We start from the raw sequence: 23619 nt of genomic DNA on the forward strand, positions 1-23619 counted from the left end.
TAAACCCGGGCAGTAAACTTTTGTTTCCTGCCCGGCCTATCAAATAACATGGCATTTTGACACCGGCAGTTTCTTGGTCATAGTTTTACTGCCCGACTCGTGCTGTGCTTAAGGCATACCCCGGCATGTAGGAAAATGCTGATTTATTCACCTCGGATTTTTGCTACGGACCTCGTGCCTACCGGCACTCGATCCTCCACACAAAAACCTCGGTGAATAAAACGCGTTTTCCCAGCCTCGGTCGGGAATATATAAAAGTTACCGCAGGCGGCGCTTTTTCGACAGTAAAACCGGTCCAACGGTCGAGGCCGGCTCACGCTTCATGACCCCCCCCCCCCCCCCCAGGTAACTAACGTCTATGCTGTTTCAAACAGGTTTCAAATGAGCCGAGCGGGGCACCTGAGAAACCCGCAGAAAATGGTCACTCCCGATGAAATCTACGAGATGTGCCCCATCCTCAACATGGATCAGGTATGACTATAGACCATATGTAATCGAAATCGTCCTAAGGTCCCGATACGTGTTGTGTTGTGTGCACCCAGCCAAAACTACAAACAAACTTTGAACTCGATCGTCTCAGCCATTCCCGAGTTATGGCACGGCGAACTCTCCCGCAGCCCACGGTCATAGATATTAATGTAACACGGAGCCGAAGCTTCAAGCCAGGGGACGCGGGAGGCATGTCGTCAGCTGTTCAATTGTAAACAATCGTTTTCCGTGACACCCGTTTCATTTTTTTTTTTTGATGCCTCACATCCCTTAGGTACATTAAAAATCATATATTTTTATTTAATTGACAGGAAATAATTTGTTTGCCAAACCATCCCCATTAAAAAAAAAAACAAGGGGAGAGTCAACCCAGGCCCCTATGGGACGGACAGAGGGGGGGAGTTTACCCAGGGCCCTATGTGACGATGGGGTCCCAAAAAGAAGAAGAAGAAGGAACGAGGGGGGCGAATTCAATACAGCAGTGGTGCAGCAGCGACATTACATCGATTGAATATACCTTATACACCTGATGATATGAATATACATGATAGAATATAGGTACCGAATATACATTGCGATTGCCGCTGGAAATCTCAATATGAAGGTAGGTAGGCATATGTGGTTGTGATCCTGCGCTACACGCGATATTTATAAGCATTGCGGACAATATTCAGTATTATATGACCGTGATTGCGGTTTGCGTTTGAGCTCAGCAGTCGAGTACGTTGTGGCAAAAATACCAGAAGTGCTGCGTGCCCTGGATGCAGAAAAAAAAAACAAGATGAGTGACCCATGGATGCATCCTTCATCTTTCCTAAAGATCCATGCAGGTGAGGTTCCAGTGAAATTTGAATGCAATAGGTAGTTATTTTTGTTTTTGCTTTGATAAATGGTTAGGAAACATGATTATCATAGGTTGCATGAATCGCCCACTGCCCATGCTCTCTATTTGTCTGACATTCGATATCCGATCACCATTCTTAAATACTTCACCTTGCCATATGGAGAGCAGGTTTTAGGCCTGTGGGGGCTGGTCTCAATGAGCTCCCAGTGCATAGGACAGTCAGCCTCATATGTTGGGTAAGGTCAGGTTCAGTTAGGCCAGTCTGCAAAGCATGACAATTTCGATGAGATCTGGCAGGTGCTAGCTTGTCCGGCTGGTGAGGATTTGGTGCGGTGTGGATTTAGCCTGGTGTGGTGCAGGATTTCATGTAGCGTGGTGCGGATTTGGCTTGGCGCGGGGGAGGTAGTGTATCGTGTTACAAATTTGGCTTTGGTGACAGACATGACGGACCCAAAGAGATAGATGACCAAAATTGAAAAAAAAAATATTGATGGAGCTTCGACATGCAGTTCAGTGTGCAGTGGTCAGAACAGACTATGTCAGCGCTGGTGCCTGGTAGCCCCATGGTTGTGGTAGTCCCATCAATCACGTGGGTCATCCCCTGTTGTGACCCAGGCAGTCTAGTCAAAACCTTATTTCTACTAACCTAAACCTATTTCTTACTAATTAGGCAAAAATGAGATAATAGTGTAATGATAAAATGATTCGCAAGTCTTAAATTCACCCTTATATTAAACCTGGCCTATTTTCAGGGGCAAGCTCTGGATGACCTTCTGAGGGGACATCGGCATTCTTACAGAACTCAAGATGTATGCATTTCAAAAAAGCAGCGGCGAAACACCTTCAATTAAGGGGGGGGGGGCACTGCCGACTTTTGGTCCGTCCCATTCTTTCCATGCAACGCCGGACGCCCATAAGGCTTATGTTAAAATACCAAAATCAAAGGGGGCGCGGTGCCCCGGTGTCCTCCCCGTTCCGCCGCCTATGTTTCAAAACTGAAGACTTGATAGCAACAAGTAAATATTTGAAGTTGCAGCCAAATGCTGTGCCTTCTCTGCCGCAAGAGGAACTTCATACCACTATTGAAGCAAGGTGAGTGTTAAAGGAAATAGTTCACCTTCTGTGATTTTTTAAAACAAATTTAGTCCGGACCTTTTGATAGGAATGATTCACAAGGACAGAACCACCGCTAAGCGAAGCTTGTTGCGGTGACCCTGCCCTCTACCCTCTGATCGCGCAATTCCGGTTCAATGGCAGAATTTAGAGTCCAAAGATTAACGTGCGCACATAGCCGCGCACGGCCGGTCCCCTCACTGACTTCGCCTGGCTACGGCCTGCCACCAACCGCAACCATACCTGCCAGGAGGCCCATAAATGTCAAGCGCCCGTCGCGCTTCGAACCCGGACTGTTATAACCGGGAACGCGTGCTCTCACCACGCGCAGTCCAACGCTCTACAGAGTACAGACTGAGCTACGGGACCGGCGAACAAATAAGCTTATGAATAAGCTTTATGAATAGGAAAAAAGGTGAGGAATAAAATTGAAATGAATTCTAGCTTCAAAGTACACAGTCCTACTAGAAGGTTTTCTTTGTTTTATTGATTAAAGCTATGAGCACAAACAGCTGGACAACCAATCAGCTGCAAGGGATTCTGCTCACAAGTGTTCTCGTCACTGATTGGCCACTGTGTGTTGAAGAGGTTTTTGCTAGCTGTAAATGAGCACTAGAACATGAATTTAACCCTCGCCGGCCGAGGGGGGGGGGTGCCGCCCCCCCCCCCTAGGGTTTTATCGCGATAGCTCCGAACACGCTGGCGATAGAGAGCTGAAACTTGGCTTACCTGACCTTTGATTTCAAGCCGGATCTTTTGACACCAACCGCATTTTCGGGTCAGGTCAGACCTATGACCGATGACGTCATAGTGAACCTCTGCACGGTCTTCAGATGTCGCAACTTCGCAACGCCCTCACTGCCAGAGGAGCTTTCCCAAAGAAATGAAACTTGCAGGATCTAGTATTCATTAGGAGTCTCACAACTTGTATAGCTCATATTTTTACTAAAGGTCACATGAGGTCAGGTCATTTTCGTGACCTCACCATTATAAGTCAATGGGGAAAAATAAAAACTGCTATTCTGGCGCCGGGAACTATCTCCAACTATCTCCAGCACACAGAATCGTGATTTTATGCACTCCTTGCAAGGTTAGATGCGTCACTTTTGCAATGTTGACCTTGCGTGACGTCATTTATGACGTCATTAAGGTCATATTAGTTTTTCGTCAATAACTCCCGATCAAATTGAGCTAGCGAGTCGGGAAAGCCACCAATGGACTCAAGAAGACCTGCCGAATCGAATGATATGCGACATAATCTCTTTTGACCAACTTCGTGACCTGGGGGCGCTGACCTGACCGTGACCTGAGGGCAACACCCTAAGTTGACCTGACCCAAACAAAAAGTATATCATGCGACGCGCCTGAGCGATGCGAACACGATGCTGCCAAAATCGCGGCTCTGCGGCCGTTTTTTGCGAAGTTATTCACTAAAAACTGAACCGTACCTTGGGGCACTTGACCTGACCTCAGAGGTCACCGGTTGACCTGGGACCTTAAAATCGGGTACCAATCTCTGCGTCTCGTAACGGCGCATACTCTCGTTTTTCCGCGACGCGCTAGCTCCACCAGGGGCGAAACGGCGAGGGGGGTCGTACCGTTTTGCGCTACGTGGTCTAGAATTGTTAAAAATTGAGTTCAAAAATTTGACGTCATCAATTTTTAACAGTTTTTTCGCTATAACTTGGCCAAAAAAGAGCTATCGATCTGAAATTTGGTATGTATATCAAAGAGCGCAGGGACTATCATATATATTCCGTTTTTTTTTCGAAATGGCGCACTACAGACAAAAGTGGCGCACAACAGCTTATTTTATGCCTCGCTGTGTCGCAGCCTAGTTTTGTGCACTACCGTTGCAAGTTTCGACGAAACCGGACCGTCGAAATAAATACGCGTAATATTCCTCAACTTCAGCCACTGTAGCTAAAATGACGCACTAGAGACTAAAACGGCTCACATCAGTTTGCTGTATTCGTTGGACCGTATGTGGCGCAGGTCATTTTAATGCATCAATGTTGCAAGTTTCGTCGAAATCGGCCCATAAATGGCAACGTTATGGCCAAAACGCCTTACATTGAGAGTGCACGTGATCACTCGAGGTGGGGTGCCACGTGCAACGTGTGGCCTAAAGACAAAGCGACCACCCTTTTGCACTATTGAGCGCAGAATCCGCGCTCATACCGGGACCGAAACGGGGCAGGCCTGGTGTATCAGAGAGTGTACCCATTAGTGTGATGCGGAATAGTATTCTATCTAGTCGGCTGCTGTCTGGTGAACTTGGGCCAGCCGCCGGCCCGCCGCACGGAAGGTATAACCAGCCCGATAATTGCTCAAAGCCCGCTTGAAACGTCAATCAATTGAGCAGCAGATTGATATTCGCGAATATCAAACTAAAAATTCGATATTCGGACGGGGAACGCAATAACTCAAAAACCAATGAACCGATTTTGATTAAAAGGCCCTCATTCGATTCCTCGTTCCTTATTGCAGGTTGACAGCGATTTCTAGGTCACTAGGTCATGACTTTCAAGGTCAAGGTCAAGGTCAAAGGACGGGGAACGCTCTAAAGCCTAATGTTTGAAGCTCTTTGATCACAGTGGCTGTGTGCGGGGAGCGGGCCCGGATGGTCTTAGCAGATAGCCGTTCCCCTACACAGGCAGGCCGCAGACATGGTGCAACAGTGTATTACTGTAATATGACCGACCAGCCGGGGAAAGACCCTTCTGTTGCAATGCAATTAAAGAGGCTTAATGGTTTAACCCGGTAGTTGCTGGAGTATTTCGCCACCCACCGTTTGTTGGGGGAGGGGGGCGTTAAACGCCCCCAGCCGAGAACCAATAGGCACAGCGAAACGCACGAGGCGGTAAACAAAAGAACGCGACGAGACGCTTCAGATGAGTACTTTAAAAATGAATTTTGAGGTCACAGGTCGGGTCAAGGTCAGGTCAAACACCTGAAATCGGGCTTTCAGTAGCATGGACTTCAGGACTTCGCAATGGGCGCCTCTCGTCATAAACTCTGTCAAAACGGTGCACAATCCATCATATAAGGCCTATAAGAGTGTCAGCTCCATGTAGGGGTCATTCAAGCATAGGTCAGGGTTAAGGGTAGGTCAACCGGGTAGGCACATATCCCCGAAAATCAAAACAGATATTCGCAGCCTGTGACACATGTTTTATGGGTAATTTGGGGCGTAGAACACGATGGTGACATTCATTTTATCATATGTGTACGTGTTTGGCTAAAAAGGTTCAATTTAAGAAATGCATGCATCATGGTCGTGAAGTAGTCACGAAAAATTGCCAAGATTCAGTTCAAGATTTTGGAAAATGCGGAACGATAATCAATAATCGAAGATAGCCATTTGATTGTTCATGGTATTGGCAGTCTAATGGCGTTTCGGGCATGTCTGTATGTCTATTCTGTGATTTTATATGATTTTTTGAACATATGCCGTTTTTGGTCGAAAACTCAGAAATCATCACGTCATTAAAACCTCGATATCTCAAAAAAATTTCCTAATGATTTTTTGAAACTTTGTCACAATAAACTTCAATCAATTCCCTACAGGTTACTTAAATTTTGGCGCGCCTGCGGCGCGCCGTTTTTATGCTATGGCCCGGCGAAAAAAGTGGGGGCGTTTTTCGCCCCCCCCCCAGCAACTCGCGGGTTAACCCGCGCCCGGCTGGGGGAGGGGGCAGAATCTGCCCCCCTCTCGTTTTTCACCAATAACTTCTAAACACTTCAAAACACTTAAAACTTGCAACACTTAAAATAACACTTTAAAAAACACTTAAAAACACTTAAAATAACTTCTAAATAACGTCAAACTTGCAGTACCTTATCATACATCAATTTGACACGTTCCTTAAAAATTCGAGCGAAATCCGTCGGATTTTTTTTTTGAGAAAATGACGTTTTAGTGAAGTCATGTTCGCCATTTTCGCCTAAAAAACGGCAAAATTTCAAACGTCGCTAACATCATCATTTTTAGAGGAATGAAGACGTAACAAAAAAGTTTAGAAGTGATTTTACTTTGTCTATCAAATGGCTGTCTCGTTTTTTTGAAAATTTTGGATTTTGGCCCAATTGCTTGTAAAAAAAACTGACTTTTTTGGGAAAATAATTATAAAATCCAAAATTTTGAGTGTATCGAAAAAAACGGAATATATGTCAGAGAAGTGGTCTATGTGCACCTACATACCAGTATAACGCCTTTTGGGGCGACTAACGGAGCGAGCGAGAGGGTGGGCCTTGCACGTGCGAATTTTCGAGGGGGTACCTCCAACTGACTTGTGCACGGCACCTTACTAACCGGTCTCTAGCGATGTGCCAAATTTGAGCACAATCGGCCCAGCCGTTCTCGAGATCTGGAAGCGGCACCCTGCACGTGCACACGTGCAAAATGGGTCCCAACTGACTTGTGCACGGCACCCTACTAATTGGTCCCTAACCGTGTACCAAATTTGAGCGCCATGCGCCATCGGTCCAGCCGTTCGCGAGATCTGGAAACGACCCCTGCACGTGCGCACGTGCACCAGCACCCCAACTCTAGCACATGTATATGCAGTGCCTAGTGGGCGCCTACCTACATGCCAACTTTCAGCGCAATCGGCCAAGTAGTTGCCGAGATATTGCAACAATTACAAAATTGACACCTCTTCAGCGCTTCACTTCATTGACACCGCTTTGCACGTGGCACGTGCATGAGGGGTCACCCACATGCATCGGGAATAGTCCAATACTTGGTAGAAGGAATGAAGCTACCCTACAAAAATTACCGCGTGTAAATTGGTCAAGTGGTTGCTGAGATATAAGCCTCGCAAAAGCGTCCGCACGCAAAAGCGGCCACGTCAAATCGAACAAAAATCGGCTGTTTTGCACCTTACCATCAGCGATTTCATTATAAATTTGTGAGCGAGTTCCTGTGTGGCCCCGGACATTACATTGATGTTTTTTGCACATTCTGACCACAGGTCTTCTAAATATAGGGCATCAAATTTTTACAAAATGTTGCATCTTTATATTTTTGAACGACCATAACTTTGGTTGTACTTGTTTGATTTGAATGAAATAACCCTTAATGTTTAGGTAATTTCTTAAGCATTTGTTTAGAATTGCACCTACTTAAATATATGACCTTGAAATTTGCTTAACTCTGTTCTTAAGCACAAATATCGAAATAGCAAAAAACACGTCACCTTCGATTTGGCTCATTTTCATATATTTTATTGCCTACCATATTCTTAACAACCTGTGAAAAAATTAGAGTGGGCCATTCATAAGTTTTGAAGAAAATTGCACATATGCAAACATATGTTAGCACGCGCAGTGGAGGAGGAAGAGCGAATTTCGCCCACCCCTCCTGTTTTTCTCCAATATCTCATAAGATTAATGCGAAATTAATTATGGCTACCTGTCAAGAATTGAATTGGACATCTCATCGTGCAAGCAATAAGAAAATCGGTTCACAACTGTTCTAGTAATAGCGGTGTAAAGTGAACATCCTGTCGCCGCAGCGACGCGGCGACTCGGCAGCCGGCGCCGACCGCTACGCGCCGCCTGAATTGTAGACTGTGCCGGGACGGAACGGAGCGGTTCCGTCTTTACATCGCGCTCCTTACCGCTGATTACGTTCGATTCGCGTCCAATTTTGTGAGAAGACTAAGAAATGTACAGGCAATCTTATGGTGAAAGAATTTTGAAAATCGGTTGGTAAACAATTGAAATATGAACGTGTAAACAGAAAATTGTGATTGCTGCATTTCCCGCATCGGCCGAGCCCGCCTTGCAGCCGGCGACATGTTACTCTTAGCAGGCCTTTAACTGCCATATTTATTATTGGATTAACTAGAAATTCCCCATACATACTATAAAATGTATGTTCTTTCGTATAGTGAAGATCAAAAGACGTGAAGATATCGTTGCGTGATAATGTTTTCGTTGAATTTACTTCATGATGCATTTCCACACGGCTCAAAATTCACCGCAAAATACCGTTTGCCTGAGACACTTTTACTATGGAACGTGAATGCTTGACTACGATGACTATGCATTTCCATTCTCGCAGAGTTTAGGATATCACTAATCAGCAATCATTCATTTCAGAAAGTGTACACAAGCAAGCATGTCTTGACTCTGTCTTTCAAGGTCACGCGCTGTTGCGTGATGTTGATGCATGAAAACGGCGTTTGCCGCGAAAGTTATGAATGGCCCACTCCAATTTTTTCACAGAATGTTAGGAACATTGTGACGGACATAATATGTAAAAATTAGCCAAATCGAAGGTGACGTGTTTTTTGCTATTTAAATTTTGCTGTTTTAATTCAAGGTCAAAGGCATTTCAAGGTCACTTCAATTTAATTTTATAATTAAAAATCAAAGCCTTATCAATTGCCTATAAGACCCTGTTAATATCATTTTGATACCAGAAAAGGAGCCAGAGTTATAGCCATTTAAAAAATTGATGTGTGGCATTTTTCGCTATATTCGATGACCTATATCTCAGCGATACGTTATCAAATTTCGAAAATATTATACGTAACTCAGTTTTGAACCATGCCCAGTCTGCCTACAAAGTTTCAGAAAAATCGAAGGGGATGACGGATTTCGGTGTTTGATTTGACGTGGAATGCCCCGTTTATGTCAAATAAGTACCGGGAGCACAAATATTACCCGAAATCGAGCCGAACCATCAGCGGATATTGCTACAAGTTTCCTATTGGCCACCGTCATTCTGTCTGAACTAGACTTTTTGTTTCTCCACAACTATATAGTAACGTAACGTCAATGTGATAGAATAATTCACATTTATTGGGCATGCGTCATTAATGCGTGCCCCTCGCTATTACCGCTAAAAATAATAATAATAATAACGGTTTATTTCATACCGAAATCGGTACATATACACAATACATATCACCAGTACACTTCAACAAACACAAAGACACAGGAAGCGAATGCAAAATGCGTGTTTCCCTATACCCGGTACGGCGGTACACAAACCGATCTGGAGCTTCAGCATTCTCCCTTCTACGCACAATATCTTCGATCCGGGCAACAAAGACATTATGAAGCTCAGAAGGCGAGATAGCGAACAAATCCAAGTCATTGAGTTCATACTGCTGACGCAGTCGCAAGTGGTGCTGCGCTGCCAGACCCACCTGGCCAGCTGGACTATCTAACACGGCAGCAATCAGAGCATTCGGAGAGAGTGAAAGGCGGCGCCAGAACAGAATCTGTCTATACGCTATTTGCATTGGACATGTTAACATTGTAAGATCATGACATAGTTCATGATTACGGGCCCATCTGGGAACCTTAAGAAGTCTCTTCATGCAGTTATGATATGCAATGCTAAGCTCGCGAGCTGCTCTCTGATCTCGGTACATGATCCAGAGCTCACATCCATAGAGGCTGGCGAGGTGTGCTTTAAAGAGCTTCGTTAAAACATTTATTTTTGCGAAGCCAACAGTTGCTAACAACATGTTCACATTGTTATACAGAGCACGTTTGGCCCTACGCATGTCATCGAGATCACGCAAGTCCTCTCGTATTACATGGCCCAGGTACTTAAAACATGGCACCCATTTAATTCGTAGTCCTGAGAGTACTACCTGAGGTGGTCTCGAACTGGTAAGATGTGATACTGTGTAGGGTCTTTTGGGCAGAAATTGCATACACACCGATTTATCTGGATTGAATTCCATATCCAGCAGTTGCGCTTGTCTTTCACATTCACTCACGGGTGTCTGTAAACCCACCCTGATGGGAGCCAACAGCACAATGTCATCTGCATAGGCCAGAACATTAGTGGAACACATGCCTATACACCAGCCGACACTCATTCTACGCAAGTCACACAGCAGAGTTAATGTACACATTAAACAAAAGCGGAGACAGAATACCGCCTTGCCTTACCCCATTCGCTGCGCTGAAACTGTCAGATACATGACCATCCCACCTTACAGACAAGGTCTGGGAGCGATACCAGTGAAGAAGCAGCTTTAGATACGGTGCGGGCACGCCACGCTCGGCTAAGATACTAAATAACTTTGAATGTGAGACTCTGTCAAACGCTTTCCGTGCATCTAGGAAGCACGCATAAACTGGACTCCCCCGTGTGTTATAATACTCTATGACCTATTTTAGAACGAAAGTAGCATGGGTAGTGGAGTGACCTTCTTTGAATCCGAATTGCGCGTCAGTGGTGCGCAAATATGGCGCTAATCTCTCTAGAAGGATCAGTTCAAGGACCTTAGAAACACTTGTTGAGAGGGCAATAGCCCTATAGTTGGACGTATGGTCCAGAGCACCTCCTTTGTTTTTTACTAATGGCACAAGAAGGGAGTGTGTGACGCTATCCGGTAGGTAGCAGTGACTCAGGATGCTACGAAAGATTAACACAAATGCGTAGAGAACATCATCCTCTAAGGGAAGCAACTAGCAAGTGCTCTGGAGTGATACCGTCAGAGCCTGGAGATTTCCCACTTCGGAGCTTAGCGACAGCAGTCCTGAGTCGCTAAAAAAGTTGCCCGAGTCGGTGCTTAAGAGCTTTGCAATTTAAAAAACTAACCCTTGCCCGTAGACGGCATTTCGCCATCTTTTTCAGGGGGGGGGGGTACGACCCCTCTGCTGTTTTGAAACGCGGCGTCGTAGAGCCTAGCGGAAAAACAGCGTATTGCTCTCGACGAGAGCTCGATATTGCGTTAGTAACTTTTGACCATATTTGGCTTATACATGTAGTTTTGTCAAGTGTAGTTTTGGCAGGTCAAAGATCAAATTTCGGCGACGCCTGTAGTGTCGCCGATATGGCAGAGCTATCGACGTGAGATTTTCAGTGTTGTATTACTTGACAAATTTGGAGCATTTTGGTGTATAGTTTGTTTCATTTTACCCGATAACTTCCTGGGCAGAGCGCCCGGAAGCCGGCGGGGTCACGTCGGCGCCCGGGTGGCCGAAAATGCCGTCTGACAGTTGGGGGTCGAAAACGTGTTCTTAACTGTCGGTGACCCTTCTTGACCCTGAAACCCTCAATAAACCAAGTGTCTGAACTTTATTTGGCCGTCAGATTTGAATTCAGGACCAAATGTTACCCTCGAAAGGTCAAACTGCAAGAGGCCACCAGAGGTCACTGACCTGAACTTGACCTGACATTGAGCTTGCATAGGTCAATGGAGGGTGTGTCAGTGCCATGTCATTCACTTTTGACCCAAACAACGCCAAAGTGCAACCAATATCATTGTTAACCCGCGCCCCACTGCAGTGGGGCACAAACCCCAGTGCACAGGGGTGTATAACACGCCCTACTGGGGGGGGGGCTATTCATAGCCCCCCCCTCCTAACTCCGAAACTACTGGGCCGATCGTCAAAATTCAAACAGCATCTGATAGCCCCAGACAAACTGACGAACGAAACCTAATTTCATTGACCTCAAGGTCACCGATGATGTCACAGGTCAGGTCAAAGTAAAAATTATCGATTTTTGGCTTATTCACATTTTGAGCTCTGGCTACCGTCTTACAAGTCAGATCAGGCTGATTTTTGGTTTACACACTCGTCGCAATAAAAGAAAAGGCACCTTTGGAGCATTGATTATTTTTGCTTGCCATCGCCTAGTGAAATGTTTTTCATGTTGCATTGTGTTAATAAACTTGGTAATGTGTTTTGCAGGTCCGGGGCTGGTTCTCTTGCCAGCGTGCAGGAGAGCGAGGAGTGGCTACCTGCACATACCTGCACATAACAGCACAATGACTGGCACCGAGCTGAGGGCATAAAATCACATCATATCGACTTCAGCATCTGTCTTTCAGCTTTGGAGACGTCGCCCGAGTCCCTGAGTGGCGAGCGCCAGTTTCCAGGAAGTTGAGGAAGGCGACCCGAAAGCACCCGCTGGGCTGCCAACACTCCTGCGCTGCCAGCAGGGCGTGCTGCGCAGCGAAGCCTCGCTGCGTGGTCTGTACCAGTGTTCGCCACGGGCCGCAAAATCCCAGTCCAGCCCAGCCCAGGCCCATGGGCTCGCAGCCCGGCCCAGGCCGAGCCCATTTGTTAGAGCCAGGTAAAAGCTGCATATACTCAGATACTGTGTATTCTCTGCCAACCGCCAGAGACCGTGCTCAGTTCCCGGCGACCCGCCGATTGACCCCGCCCGGTCGCGGTCACGCGCTTATATCGGCACAGAGCGCATGCGCGGTGACCGCGCGGCGGCCAGACCGCCCGCCGGCCCGGCCCGCCCCTCGGCCCCGCACGACCGGCCCGCTCACGATATTCCAGCATCGCAACACTCCTCCCCCCACAAAACAAAACGTGCCCACTTGGTCATATAAAATTGATATAAGAATAACCAGTAACCTCATAATATAAATCTGAAATAGGAGGCAAAAAGTTATATTTAAGATTATCGAATATTTCGCTCTTGGAGCTTCGTCAGCGATAATTACAGAAAAACATATACGTTTTAAACATGGAACAACCACGAACACTGCAGAATAAAAAGCAAACTCATGCTACACTTCGCAAGGGACCGACATTATTGGCGAAGTTCGAATAGGTACAATATGAATGCATGTATATAGTGTACGTATTTACAATATACACGTATATAGGTACAATAAACAATAGCTTTACATATAGACATAATCGACTACATGTGCATACATTACACATAATATCATCAATTATTCAATTATTCACATGTGATTGTTATTATGTACACTTCACACTATATGTACCTAGAAAAGTTTGTGACGCATTTACATTTTGAATGATGTTCTCTTTATGATTATACAATATAAACATATATATAATATACTACACATATATACAGAGGAAGTATTATACAGATATATACAGATGTTGCAATGTACAATGCTTACATATATTTACATATATCTATGAGTCATATATCATCTATGTACAAGTGTCACGTACAGTATACATATATATGTATGTCTAAGGCTGCAGCCGTGTCAGCGGCCACGAGGTAGTCTGGGTGTTAAGTGTAGGTCTCTGGTCTCTGATGTACATGGACTCTTTTATTTTTCTGTCGGGACCATCCTTGGCGCGAGCCAGAATGCTCAGCTTAAGGTTGTTGCATGTCAGAGGGGTGTGTAGGTGTTGGTTTTGATGAGAGCCAAACGGTGTGTCTATGCGTTTGTTGCGTGCGTCTCCAAGGTGTTCATTGAATCGTTTCCTTATCGAGCGTCTGCTTTCACCGATGTAAAAGGACTGGCCCTCGGGGCACAAAGAACAATCAATCCTGTAGATGGTGTTTTTTAAGTGGCACTTCCCTGCAAGCCCTGCACAGCATGTGTTGCAGCGCCTGCCTCCACCTGGGCAGGCAGGAGGACTGAAGGCTGATTTAATCAGCTTCTGGCCGACAGTCTCGCCGCCTTTCCAGGCCACCTGAAAGGCAATTTCACTGCCCCTCACGATGCCTTGCACTATGTGGCGCAATCGATCGTCAACGAATGGCAGAACGAGTGGGGTTTTGTAGGCTCTTACCTGATCATGCTGACCTCGTGTGCCTGTGTCTGTCCTGTTATGTGTTTTGGTGGCCTCCTGCCGTGCTCTGTGAAGTGTGGCCTGTGGGTAGCCGTTTGCTTGGAACAGGTCATCTACCTTATGGAGGCTGCGCTCGGTGGGGTCTCCTGGTGACGATAGTCTCAGAGCTCGCAGGTATTGGGACCTAGCTGTTGCACGTTTTACAGACATAGGCTGTGCCGAGTTGAAGTGCAGAATGACGTTGGCCGACATGGGTTTGATGAACAGTTCGGTGGTGTACTGCCCTGTTTCAGATATTTTGATGAGGGTGTCCAGGAAAGAGAGGGCCCCTGTGTCGGCTGTATGTTCCAAAGTGAACTTTATTGATGGGTGGACGCTGTTTAGGTACTCAAAATAGTCAAGTAAGCTAGGGAGCCCGTGATTCCATACGCCAAACACATCATCAATATAACGTAGATATAGAGATGGCTGAGCTCTCGCTGAGCTTAGGAACATAGACTCAAGCATGTGCATGAAAGTGACTGCCAGCGGTGGAATTATCGTAATTTCTGTAATTATCGCTGACGAAGCTCCAAGAGCGAAATATTCGATAATCTTAAATATAACTTTTTGGCTCCTATTTCAGATTTATATCATGAGGTTACTGGTTATTCTTATATCAATTTTATTCATCATGAGCCTCAAGCAGAGTTTCAGCTTTCTAAGAAGCACTTGGTCATATAACAAAGAAAAGACTCCATTATGCGAGGCACACTTCACACGGTCGCGACAGCTTCCGACATCTAACTAGGCACAGCGTAGCCACCACGGCAGCTTATCGGATATCCGGCGGTACGCTGCGGCCGTCAGGTGGACGCCGTCTTCACAGATCCACCTGGGTTCCACACGGTACACGTCCTGCTGGCGCCCGTTCCGCCCCGCTTCCCCTCTCGTACGCGAGCACAGCCGGCGCCCCACGGCGATGAGGTGCCCGCCGTTCACCTCCCGTTCATCGCCGCGCAGAATGTCGGCCAGGCGCCGCTCCAGACGGAAGGCCGGCGTTGTTTCCCACACGGCCGATCCGTCGATCCGCGGCCGCGGCGTCGGGCCCATCACGAAGACATCGTAATGGACTCGGAGGTCTGCGATGGCGGCCCCCATCCGTTCTGTGAACTGGTCCGGCAGGTGCTGCCGTACCGGCGGTCGCCGGGGGTAGATGTCGTTTCCACCCAACCAGATCACAATAGCCGAGGGAAGCTTGCCGTCCCTGGTGGCTTCCCGGGCCCACTCCCGCACTCTTCCCAGTACGGCGCTCCCCAGTTCGGCCCACGTAGCTCCTGGTTTAGCCCACACATCGATAGCCCACGCCGAGTCCCGGGTGTGGAACTGGGCGTAGTGTACCAACGAGTCCCCGATAATAAGAGCACTCCTTACTAATACCCTATCAGGGGGCACACCGCCCAGCGGCCCAAAACGGACCGCCGCCGCAGCCACCTGGGGCATCCCGCCCATGGACTCCACGAGGCCGGCCGCCCCGGGCCCACCACCAAGGACCAACGCCGCAGATGCTTGGGGCGTCCCGCCCTTGACCTCCGCAACGCCGGCCACCCCGGGACGCTCGTCGCCCGGGCCGACTGGAGCCTCGGGCGGTAGTGTCGCCTGATGCCATTAAAGTGCCGTCTGTAGATGTAGCATCCGCCCAGATAATGTCACGTGCTACGCCGATTTTGTCGTTTGCTACAAAGCCTGTTTGTCGAATCTGGCCTAATTTTCAGAAAAACTAACAAACTTTGAGCATTGATTAAGAATCATCCAGTTACTTACTGTGCATGTCCGTGCGGCCCATAGGTAAAAAAAGTTTTAAAGAACATACTGTTGGCCATTACACTCTTCTTTAACCTCCAGTTAAGTCAAACTTCGTGGCCAAAAACTTGCGCCAAACCTCGTCTCAGCTCTTCATGTATGTCTAGCAACACACATCTGGAGGTTATTCGTAATTCTTTAAGATTCTTGGATTACTTTTCGGGCTCCCAAGTCAGAACTACGCATATAAGAAACTGGTATAACTTGAACCTTCTGACTGTGAATTCAGTCTTAATAGCCTTTTATCACCGGAGGAATGCACCGTGTCATGACGTACCCTATTCTGGGCCTAGCCCAGCCCGTAGCCCAGCCCAGCCCATGGCCCATTGGGCTGGCCCGGCCCGTGGCGAACACTGGTCTGTACGACCAATGTACGACATCCGACACCGGCACCCAGACGTGCAGTTTCTGATGACATCCTACCTCAACCAGGGCTGCCCCGAGAATCTGCTGACTGCCTGCTGCTGAGGCCAACCTGCCGAGCGTGTCGCCGCCCCGACGGACCTGCCGACGACCTGCCGGACCTGTCGCCGCCCTGGTGAGCCTGCCGCCGCCCTGGGACTTGCCGCCGCGTCTACGCTGCCGCCCTGGTGAAACAGGTCCGTCGTCGCCCCGCCGGACCTGTCGCCGCCCTGGTGAGCCTGCTGCCGACCTGGCGCACCTGCCACCGCCCTGGTGAATCTGCTGCCGACCTGCCTGACCTGTCGCTGCCGTGGTGAACCTGCTACCGACCTGCCGGACCTTTCTCGCCGCCTTGACGAGCTTGGGGAGCCTGTGCTGAGGTACCACCGCTCTGCTTCACGTGTAATGTTGCCCGGTTCCTGGCTGTCGCGTGGTCAGTCGGCACATTGTGTTTGGAGAGGCGACATCTTGTTAAAACTTTCCGACAGTTCGGAGCATTTTAGTGTACCTACTCAAGTCGCAAGAGATTAGGTTTGTGCCTTATCTGTCCTCTACCAATCTGTCCAATATGGTTTTTAACTTATAACTACGATTTATGGTATGACATAAACCGGTATATTGTGTACGCATTTGGTTCGTTCCAGTCAGAAGTTTGGAATGTGTATGCTTGTGTTACGGTACAATTTCGGTTTGTGCAGTTCACACAACCTCTCTTAATTACGGGGCGAAATAGACGCAAAACCAGTGCTGCGGAGTCGGAGTCAGGGTCGACAGTTCTAACCGGACTCGGAGTCGATTTTGGAAACCGAGTCGGAGTCGGGGTCACCGAAAATCCATCGGCTCCGCAGACCTGGCAGGGCTGCGGAGTCGGAGTTGGAGTCGGTCGGAGTTGGTTACTCAGCCCGGAGTCGGAGTCGGAGTTGGTTTTTGGAAGTCGCGGTTGGAGTCAGAGTCACCAGAAATCCATTGACTCCGAAGCACCGCGCAAAACTATGGCGATTTTCATCTACGAGAGAGAGCCGCCGATGTGCTGGCCGGGTCACCGGCGGGGCAGGGCCTCCTCTAACATGTTAACTGGGGGGGGGGCGGCCCCCAGTGATGCCGCTGCCCCCCCCCCCCACCAGTGGAGCTGAAATCGCGTCACTCGGGGGGGGGGGGGCACGCAGTTAAGCAAATCACGTAGAAAAACAAGGAAATTTCACTATAAGCTTACCAAACAAACAATCCAGACTATCTCCACGATCACCACGTTACTAATTTTAGTTTCCTTATATCGTTAGTTTCTTATCTACTGTTTTTTTTACAGATCCGCCTAGGATGAGCCGCGGAATGAGGTCAGACATTGCAGATTTTATAATCGGACGCCGACTGAAACCCAAACGGGGCATCACTTTGAGAAGGAAAGAGCCCGAACAGTCGCCCTCTATAGTCTCAATCAGTCAAGAGCTTACGGTTCAACACGGAGAAGTATTATGTTTTTTTTGGGGGACGGGTTTATTCTTGAAGAGGAAATTTTTCTACGGTCAAATAAGAGTGCGGCTGAGCTTTATAGCACGATATAAAAGTTTTTCTTAGTGTTTGGGACTAGCAGCGATAAGCCTTGTCACTTATTGAGGGGTATGATAGACCCCACCCCTAGGTTTTTGCGAATAACTCACATAAAAAATTGCCCAGCGTGGCAAAAGTTTTAGTAGGTATTCTCGTGATCACTTCAATTCTACACATTTCCTGAAAATGTAATTACCCTGTTCCCTAACCCTCATTCTCATTGACCTGTGGCCTGTTTCTTGAGTCATTTTTAGGCAAGTAGCTTTTTATGTTTCAACGCTAACTTGAGAGACATTGTAACAAATAGTAAGAAAATTAACCTCACTCTCATTCTATCTAAACGTAAATTCCGGATTCGAAATAAAACAAACTTTTTGAGAAGCTTTCGGCATTGCGCCATCATCAGCTCTGGAGTTTTATTCGCAAACATTTGAGAAAATATGCATTCGGGCTGATAGTTTTGTCTGCAGTTATTTCATCCAGTACTTCCTTCATATTACATAACAGTTGGCGGCGCAAGAACATTTCGTTACACACATGCATGTAGATCGACATCGTATCAAATAAACATCGTATAAGTTAACATCAAATAAACCTCGTATCGTATCGTGCATCATTCTTTTGAACAGATTCTTTTGAACACATAGGAGGCCCAGATATTGTGAAGTAAAACACCTTAAATACATTCATCACACAAACATACAGCGAAAAAAAAAAACACAAACACATACAACATACAAATAGGACATACACCTTGCAAACAGTTGATCGATGTCGATCAGTCTGTCAGGCTCAGGTACCACGCCGTATCAAAGACCACGATGAGGTTTGTGTGTTAAGGGTAGGTTTCAGATCACGAATGTATATTGATTCCCAAATCTTTCTGTCTGGACCGTCTTTGGAGACATGCAAAATTTGGATCGAGATGTTGTCGCTGCCCAGCTGAATATCTGGATGTTTGGTTTGATGGAAGCCAAAGGGAGTGTCTTCTTTTCTGTTTCTAGCATCTCTGATGTGCTCGTTGTACCTGAGCCTGACAGACCGGCGAGTTTCTCCGATATAAAATGATGCGTTTTCGTCGCACAGCTTACAGTCCATTCGATAGATGACATTTTTTTGGTGACATTTGCCTTTAAGGCCTGCCTCACACCCATTGCACCGCCTACCTGCCCCCGGACACGGTGGAGGAAGGTAGGCTGACCTAACCAGTTTTTTCTTCAAGCTGGGACCTCCCTTCCACGCTACCCTTATGTTCAGATGACTACTCCTGATGATGCCTTCTGTCTTACGGCAGAGTTCATCATCCACGAAAGGGAGGGTCATGAAGGTTTGAGAGGGTTGTTGCTGAGTGGCATGAGTCAGAGAGGCTGATGCTCTTCGGACTGCTTCGTTTTTCAACCGATTGACTAAGTGAGGAGGGTAGCCATTTTTTACGAATAGGTCCTGGATTGTTTTCAAACTGCGCGCCCGAGGGAGTCCCGGTGAGGAGACCCTGATGGCCCGTAAGAATTGTGACCGTACTGTGTTTTTCTTTGTGGAAAGGGGTAGCGCTGAGAGGAAGTGAACGATCACTGGTGATGACATGGGTTTTACGAAAAGTTCACTTGTGTAAGACCCAGACTCCAAAATTGATATTTTGGTGTCAAGGAAAGCCAATGAACCGGTATCGGCGGTATGCTCAATCGTGAACTTGATTGTTGGGTGAATGGTGTTCAGAAAGTTGAAGTACTCTTCGAGGGCTTCTTTCCCATGTGTCCAGACCCCAAAGACGTCGTCTATGTACCGCAGGTACAGGACGGGCTGGAGGCGCTGGGCGGCAAGGAACATTGATTCTAAGGCATGCATGAACAAAATTGCTAGTGGTGGTGCCACCCTGCTGCCCATGGCGATGCCGTCCGTCTGTTTGAAATATTTTGATCCAAACCGAATGAAGTTGTTTGTCATGCAGTGTTCTAAAAGTTTTTTAACGTCAGCTACTTCCAAACCGAAAGTTTCCACCCGTTCCTTATGGTGCTCGAGGAGGGCCATGGTGGCGTCGATGGCTTCCCTAATTGGTATGTTGCCGTAGAGGTTGACGACGTCGATGCTGAACAGTATCGTACCTGGTTCAAACCCCCCAGGAAATTGTTCCGATACACGATCCAGAAACTGAGACGTGTTTTTTAAGTGGGCTGGCACATAGGGAATGAGCTGTGAAACTACCTTCTCCAAAAACCAAGTCAGTTTATCTAGAGGGTCATCACAGGCGGATACTATCGGTCTGAGGGGAATGCCGTGTTTGTGGTCCTTGGGAAGCCCATACAGCTCGGCGGTTCTCGAGCAGTGCGGTGTAATAGCCTTTACTACACCTTCATCAACTTTGTCATCCATAGTCTGGTGAATTACACGTTTGGTGTTGGCCTCTAACCTTGGGATCGGGTTACGGTTCACCTCCTCATAGTTGGAAGTGATAGAATTCATCTTTTCCACATAGTCCGATGCATTCATTGCCACTAGTCCCTTACATTTGTCTGAAGGTTTCACAACGATGTCTTTGTTTTGGGCTAGTTGGCGCAACGCCCGACCGACTCCTCACTTAGTCAATCGGTTGAAAAACGAAGCAGTCCGAAGAGCATCAGCCTCTCTGACTCATGCCACTCAGCAACAACCCTCTCAAACCTTCATGACCCTCCCTTTCGTGGATGATGAACTCTGCCGTAAGACAGAAGGCATCATCAGGAGTAGTCATCTGAACATAAGGGTAGCGTGGAAGGGAGGTCCCAGCTTGAAGAAAAAACTGGTTAGGTCAGCCTACCTTCCTCCACCGTGTCCGGGGGCAGGTAGGCGGTGCAATGGGTGTGAGGCAGGCCTTAAAGGCAAATGTCACCAAAAAAATGTCATCTATCGAATGGACTGTAAGCTGTGCGACGAAAACGCATCATTTTATATCGGAGAAACTCGCCGGTCTGTCAGGCTCAGGTACAACGAGCACATCAGAGATGCTAGAAACAGAAAAGAAGACACTCCCTTTGGCTTCCATCAAACCAAACATCCAGATATTCAGCTGGGCAGCGACAACATCTCGATCCAAATTTTGCATGTCTCCAAAGACGGTCCAGACAGAAAGATTTGGGAATCAATATACATTCGTGATCTGAAACCTACCCTTAACACACAAACCTCATCGTGGTCTTTGATACGGCGTGGTACCTGAGCCTGACAGACTGATCGACATCGATCAACTGTTTGCAAGGTGTATGTCCTATTTGTATGTTGTATGTGTTTGTGTTTTTTTTTTTTCGCTGTATGTTTGTGTGATGAATGTATTTAAGGTGTTTTACTTCACAATATCTGGGCCTCCTATGTGTTCAAAAGAATCTGTTCAAAAGAATGATGCACGATACGATACGAGGTTTATTTGATGTTAACTTATACGATGTTTATTTGATACGATGTCGATCTACATGCATGTGTGTAACGAAATGTTCTTGCGCCGCCAACTGTTATGTAATATGAAGGAAGTACTGGATGAAATAACTGCAGACAAAACTATCAGCCCGAATGCATATTTTCTCAAATGTTTGCGAATAAAACTCCAGAGCTGATGATGGCGCAATGCCGAAAGCTTCTCAAAAAGTTTGTTTTATTTCGAATCCGGAATTTACGTTTAGATAGAATGAGAGTGAGGTTAAGTAGCTTTTTAGGATGGTGAGCTGTTTTCAGGCAGGTAGCTGTTGGTTTGCAGCGTTTGGGAAATCGGTACCTAAGCCCTCACACTTTCTGCGGTCGGTTAGATTCCTTACGCACTGCTGTGCCGTTGAATACTTTTTTGATAAAGGCACTTTGTTTCATTTTCGGAAAGCCGGAAACTTTCGTCGATTTCGGAGTACGCTGCGGGAGATATTTACCCCAAATGTCACCCTGCCCGTGCCGGTCTGGATCCACCAGTATAGGGTCAGGTGGCCTATTTCTTTATTTTTTTCCAAAATAGAAATATAAATCATGGCATCAGGGCTGTGACGAAAAATAAGTGGCCTAAATCCGACGAGAAAACCGGATTTTGGGGTACCCTAGGTTTGGCTTCTGAGCCTCTGGCCCCCCCCCCCCCAGTGAAAATTTCTTAGAGGAGGTCTTGCGGCGGGGCGCACGTTGGCTCGGTCCGATCCCAATAATGCGGTTAACCCGCGCCCTGCTGGGGGGTGTTTGAACACCCCCCCTTGTGGTTTTTCGCGGTGTGAAAATTTCAGACCAAGGTCATTCAAGGTCAGGTCACCAGGTCACTTGAAGTGACCTCACCTCATAAAAAGTTTCAATGTCTTTCATAGCTACACCGAGTGACCGATCGCTTTGAAACTTTCAGCGATTGCTAAGAGCAATAGCATGTACAAAATGTATATCTCAGAATTTTGATATCGATGACCTAAGGTCAGGTCAATTTTGCGACCTCCCCATTATAAGTCAATGGGAGAAAATTGAAATGCGCCTCTTTTGGATGAAAGACATTATAAACACTCCCAAACACCGAATTACAAGTGGTTTAGACACACTGAACATGAAAATGGTGTCCGTGACCCTTGTATATGCCCTGAGGTCATCTTAGGTCACGAATGGTATCTAACAGTTTTTCGCAAATAACTTTTGATAGAGGCATACTAGAGCGATGAAAACGCCTTAGATGTGTTCAGCTCGACGATACGGATCGACTGATATGCAATATGACCCTTTCCGGTCAGGTCATGACCTTGACCTGAGGTCAAATTTTCAAGTTGACCTTTCAAGGTCATGTTATAGTTCATTCGATGCGTCTTGACAAGAGGAACACGATGCCGGTTAAAGTAAGCTCGTACAAGGCTTGGGTCAAAAGTTATTGCAGAAAAACTGTTTCCGAAGAAATCGGCTATTTTTGCAGTTTTTGCCCCCTGCAGGCAAAACCGTTGAAGTTAGGTCAAATCTGAGAGAATTACTCAGAAAGGGCGTTAATAGGGCTATCGAATGCGCTTTTCCGCGGCGCTGTAGCTCTATTGGTTCCCGAGTTATGCGTTGGCTTCTTGGAAATTTTCGACATTCGACCTGGAAATCGGCGAAATTTTGCCTTCAATGACCTCTGGTGACCTGACCTTTGACCTGACCAAAAAATGACCGAAGTGATTTCGTCATTATTTTTTACGCTCTTTCGAACGCCGCCTTCCGCGTATCGCTACGTGGCCCAGGAGCCGAGTTACAAGGGGGGTGTTCAAACACCCCCCCCCAGCAGGGCGTGGAAATCCAGGACCCCCAGCGGGGCGCGGGTTAATAAAGCCACCACTTAATAAATCCAAAACACCTTATCACCAAGGTGGATTGATTAAGCAGATTCTACTGTATGAAAGTATTATTCAGAAGGAACGTTAACCCTCGCCCTGGCAGGGCATTTTTCATAACACGGCCTGGCAAGGGGGGGGGGGGGTCGATGCGACCCCCCCCCCTCGCGATTGGCTCATATGGCACCTAGAAACACCAAATTTGGTAGGTAGGTGGGCCCTTTGGAGTTCTCGCCCCTGTGCAAATTTGGTTGCTCTAGGTCAATATTTAGGGGGGTTTTGGGGGGTACAAATGTCAAAATTTCGCTAAAAACAGGTCAAATGTTTTTCGCTTATAACTGTTGATCTATTTAAGATAGAGCAAAAAGAAAAGCACCAGTGAACTCAGCACGCCAAGGCGCGTCGAATGATATACTTTTTAGCTTGCTTAAGTGTACTTAAAGTTTTTCTTAATTTTTAAGTAAACTTTAATTAATCAATTAAGTTTAAGTTAACCAAATTGCATCATGTTGCATATCATTCGATTCGGCTGATCACAAGGAACACAATGACACCATTTTTGTAGCTCTAGCGTCATTATGTGCCAAGTTATTGGCAAAA

At 46.9% G+C, this 23619-nt stretch overlaps 1 protein-coding gene across 1 annotated transcript in view; it reads left to right on the forward strand.

The window, feature by feature from the left end:
* The window catches only part of LOC122393880 (dimethylglycine dehydrogenase, mitochondrial-like), a gene marked incomplete at its 3' end in the record, with an annotated part of 355513 nt that overhangs the window by 180781 nt on the left and 151113 nt on the right, over window positions 1-23619 (forward strand). The window contains exon 5 of the mRNA XM_043390320.1: window positions 375-471. Coding sequence (XP_043246255.1) covers window positions 375-471 — 97 coding nt within the window. The remainder of the gene's footprint in view (window positions 1-374; window positions 472-23619) is intronic.

Source organism: Amphibalanus amphitrite, unplaced genomic scaffold (genome assembly GCF_019059575.1).
Source record: "Amphibalanus amphitrite isolate SeventyFive unplaced genomic scaffold, NRLGWU_Aamphi_draft 000560F_arrow, whole genome shotgun sequence".
Taxonomy (NCBI): domain Eukaryota; kingdom Metazoa; phylum Arthropoda; class Thecostraca; order Balanomorpha; family Balanidae; genus Amphibalanus; species Amphibalanus amphitrite.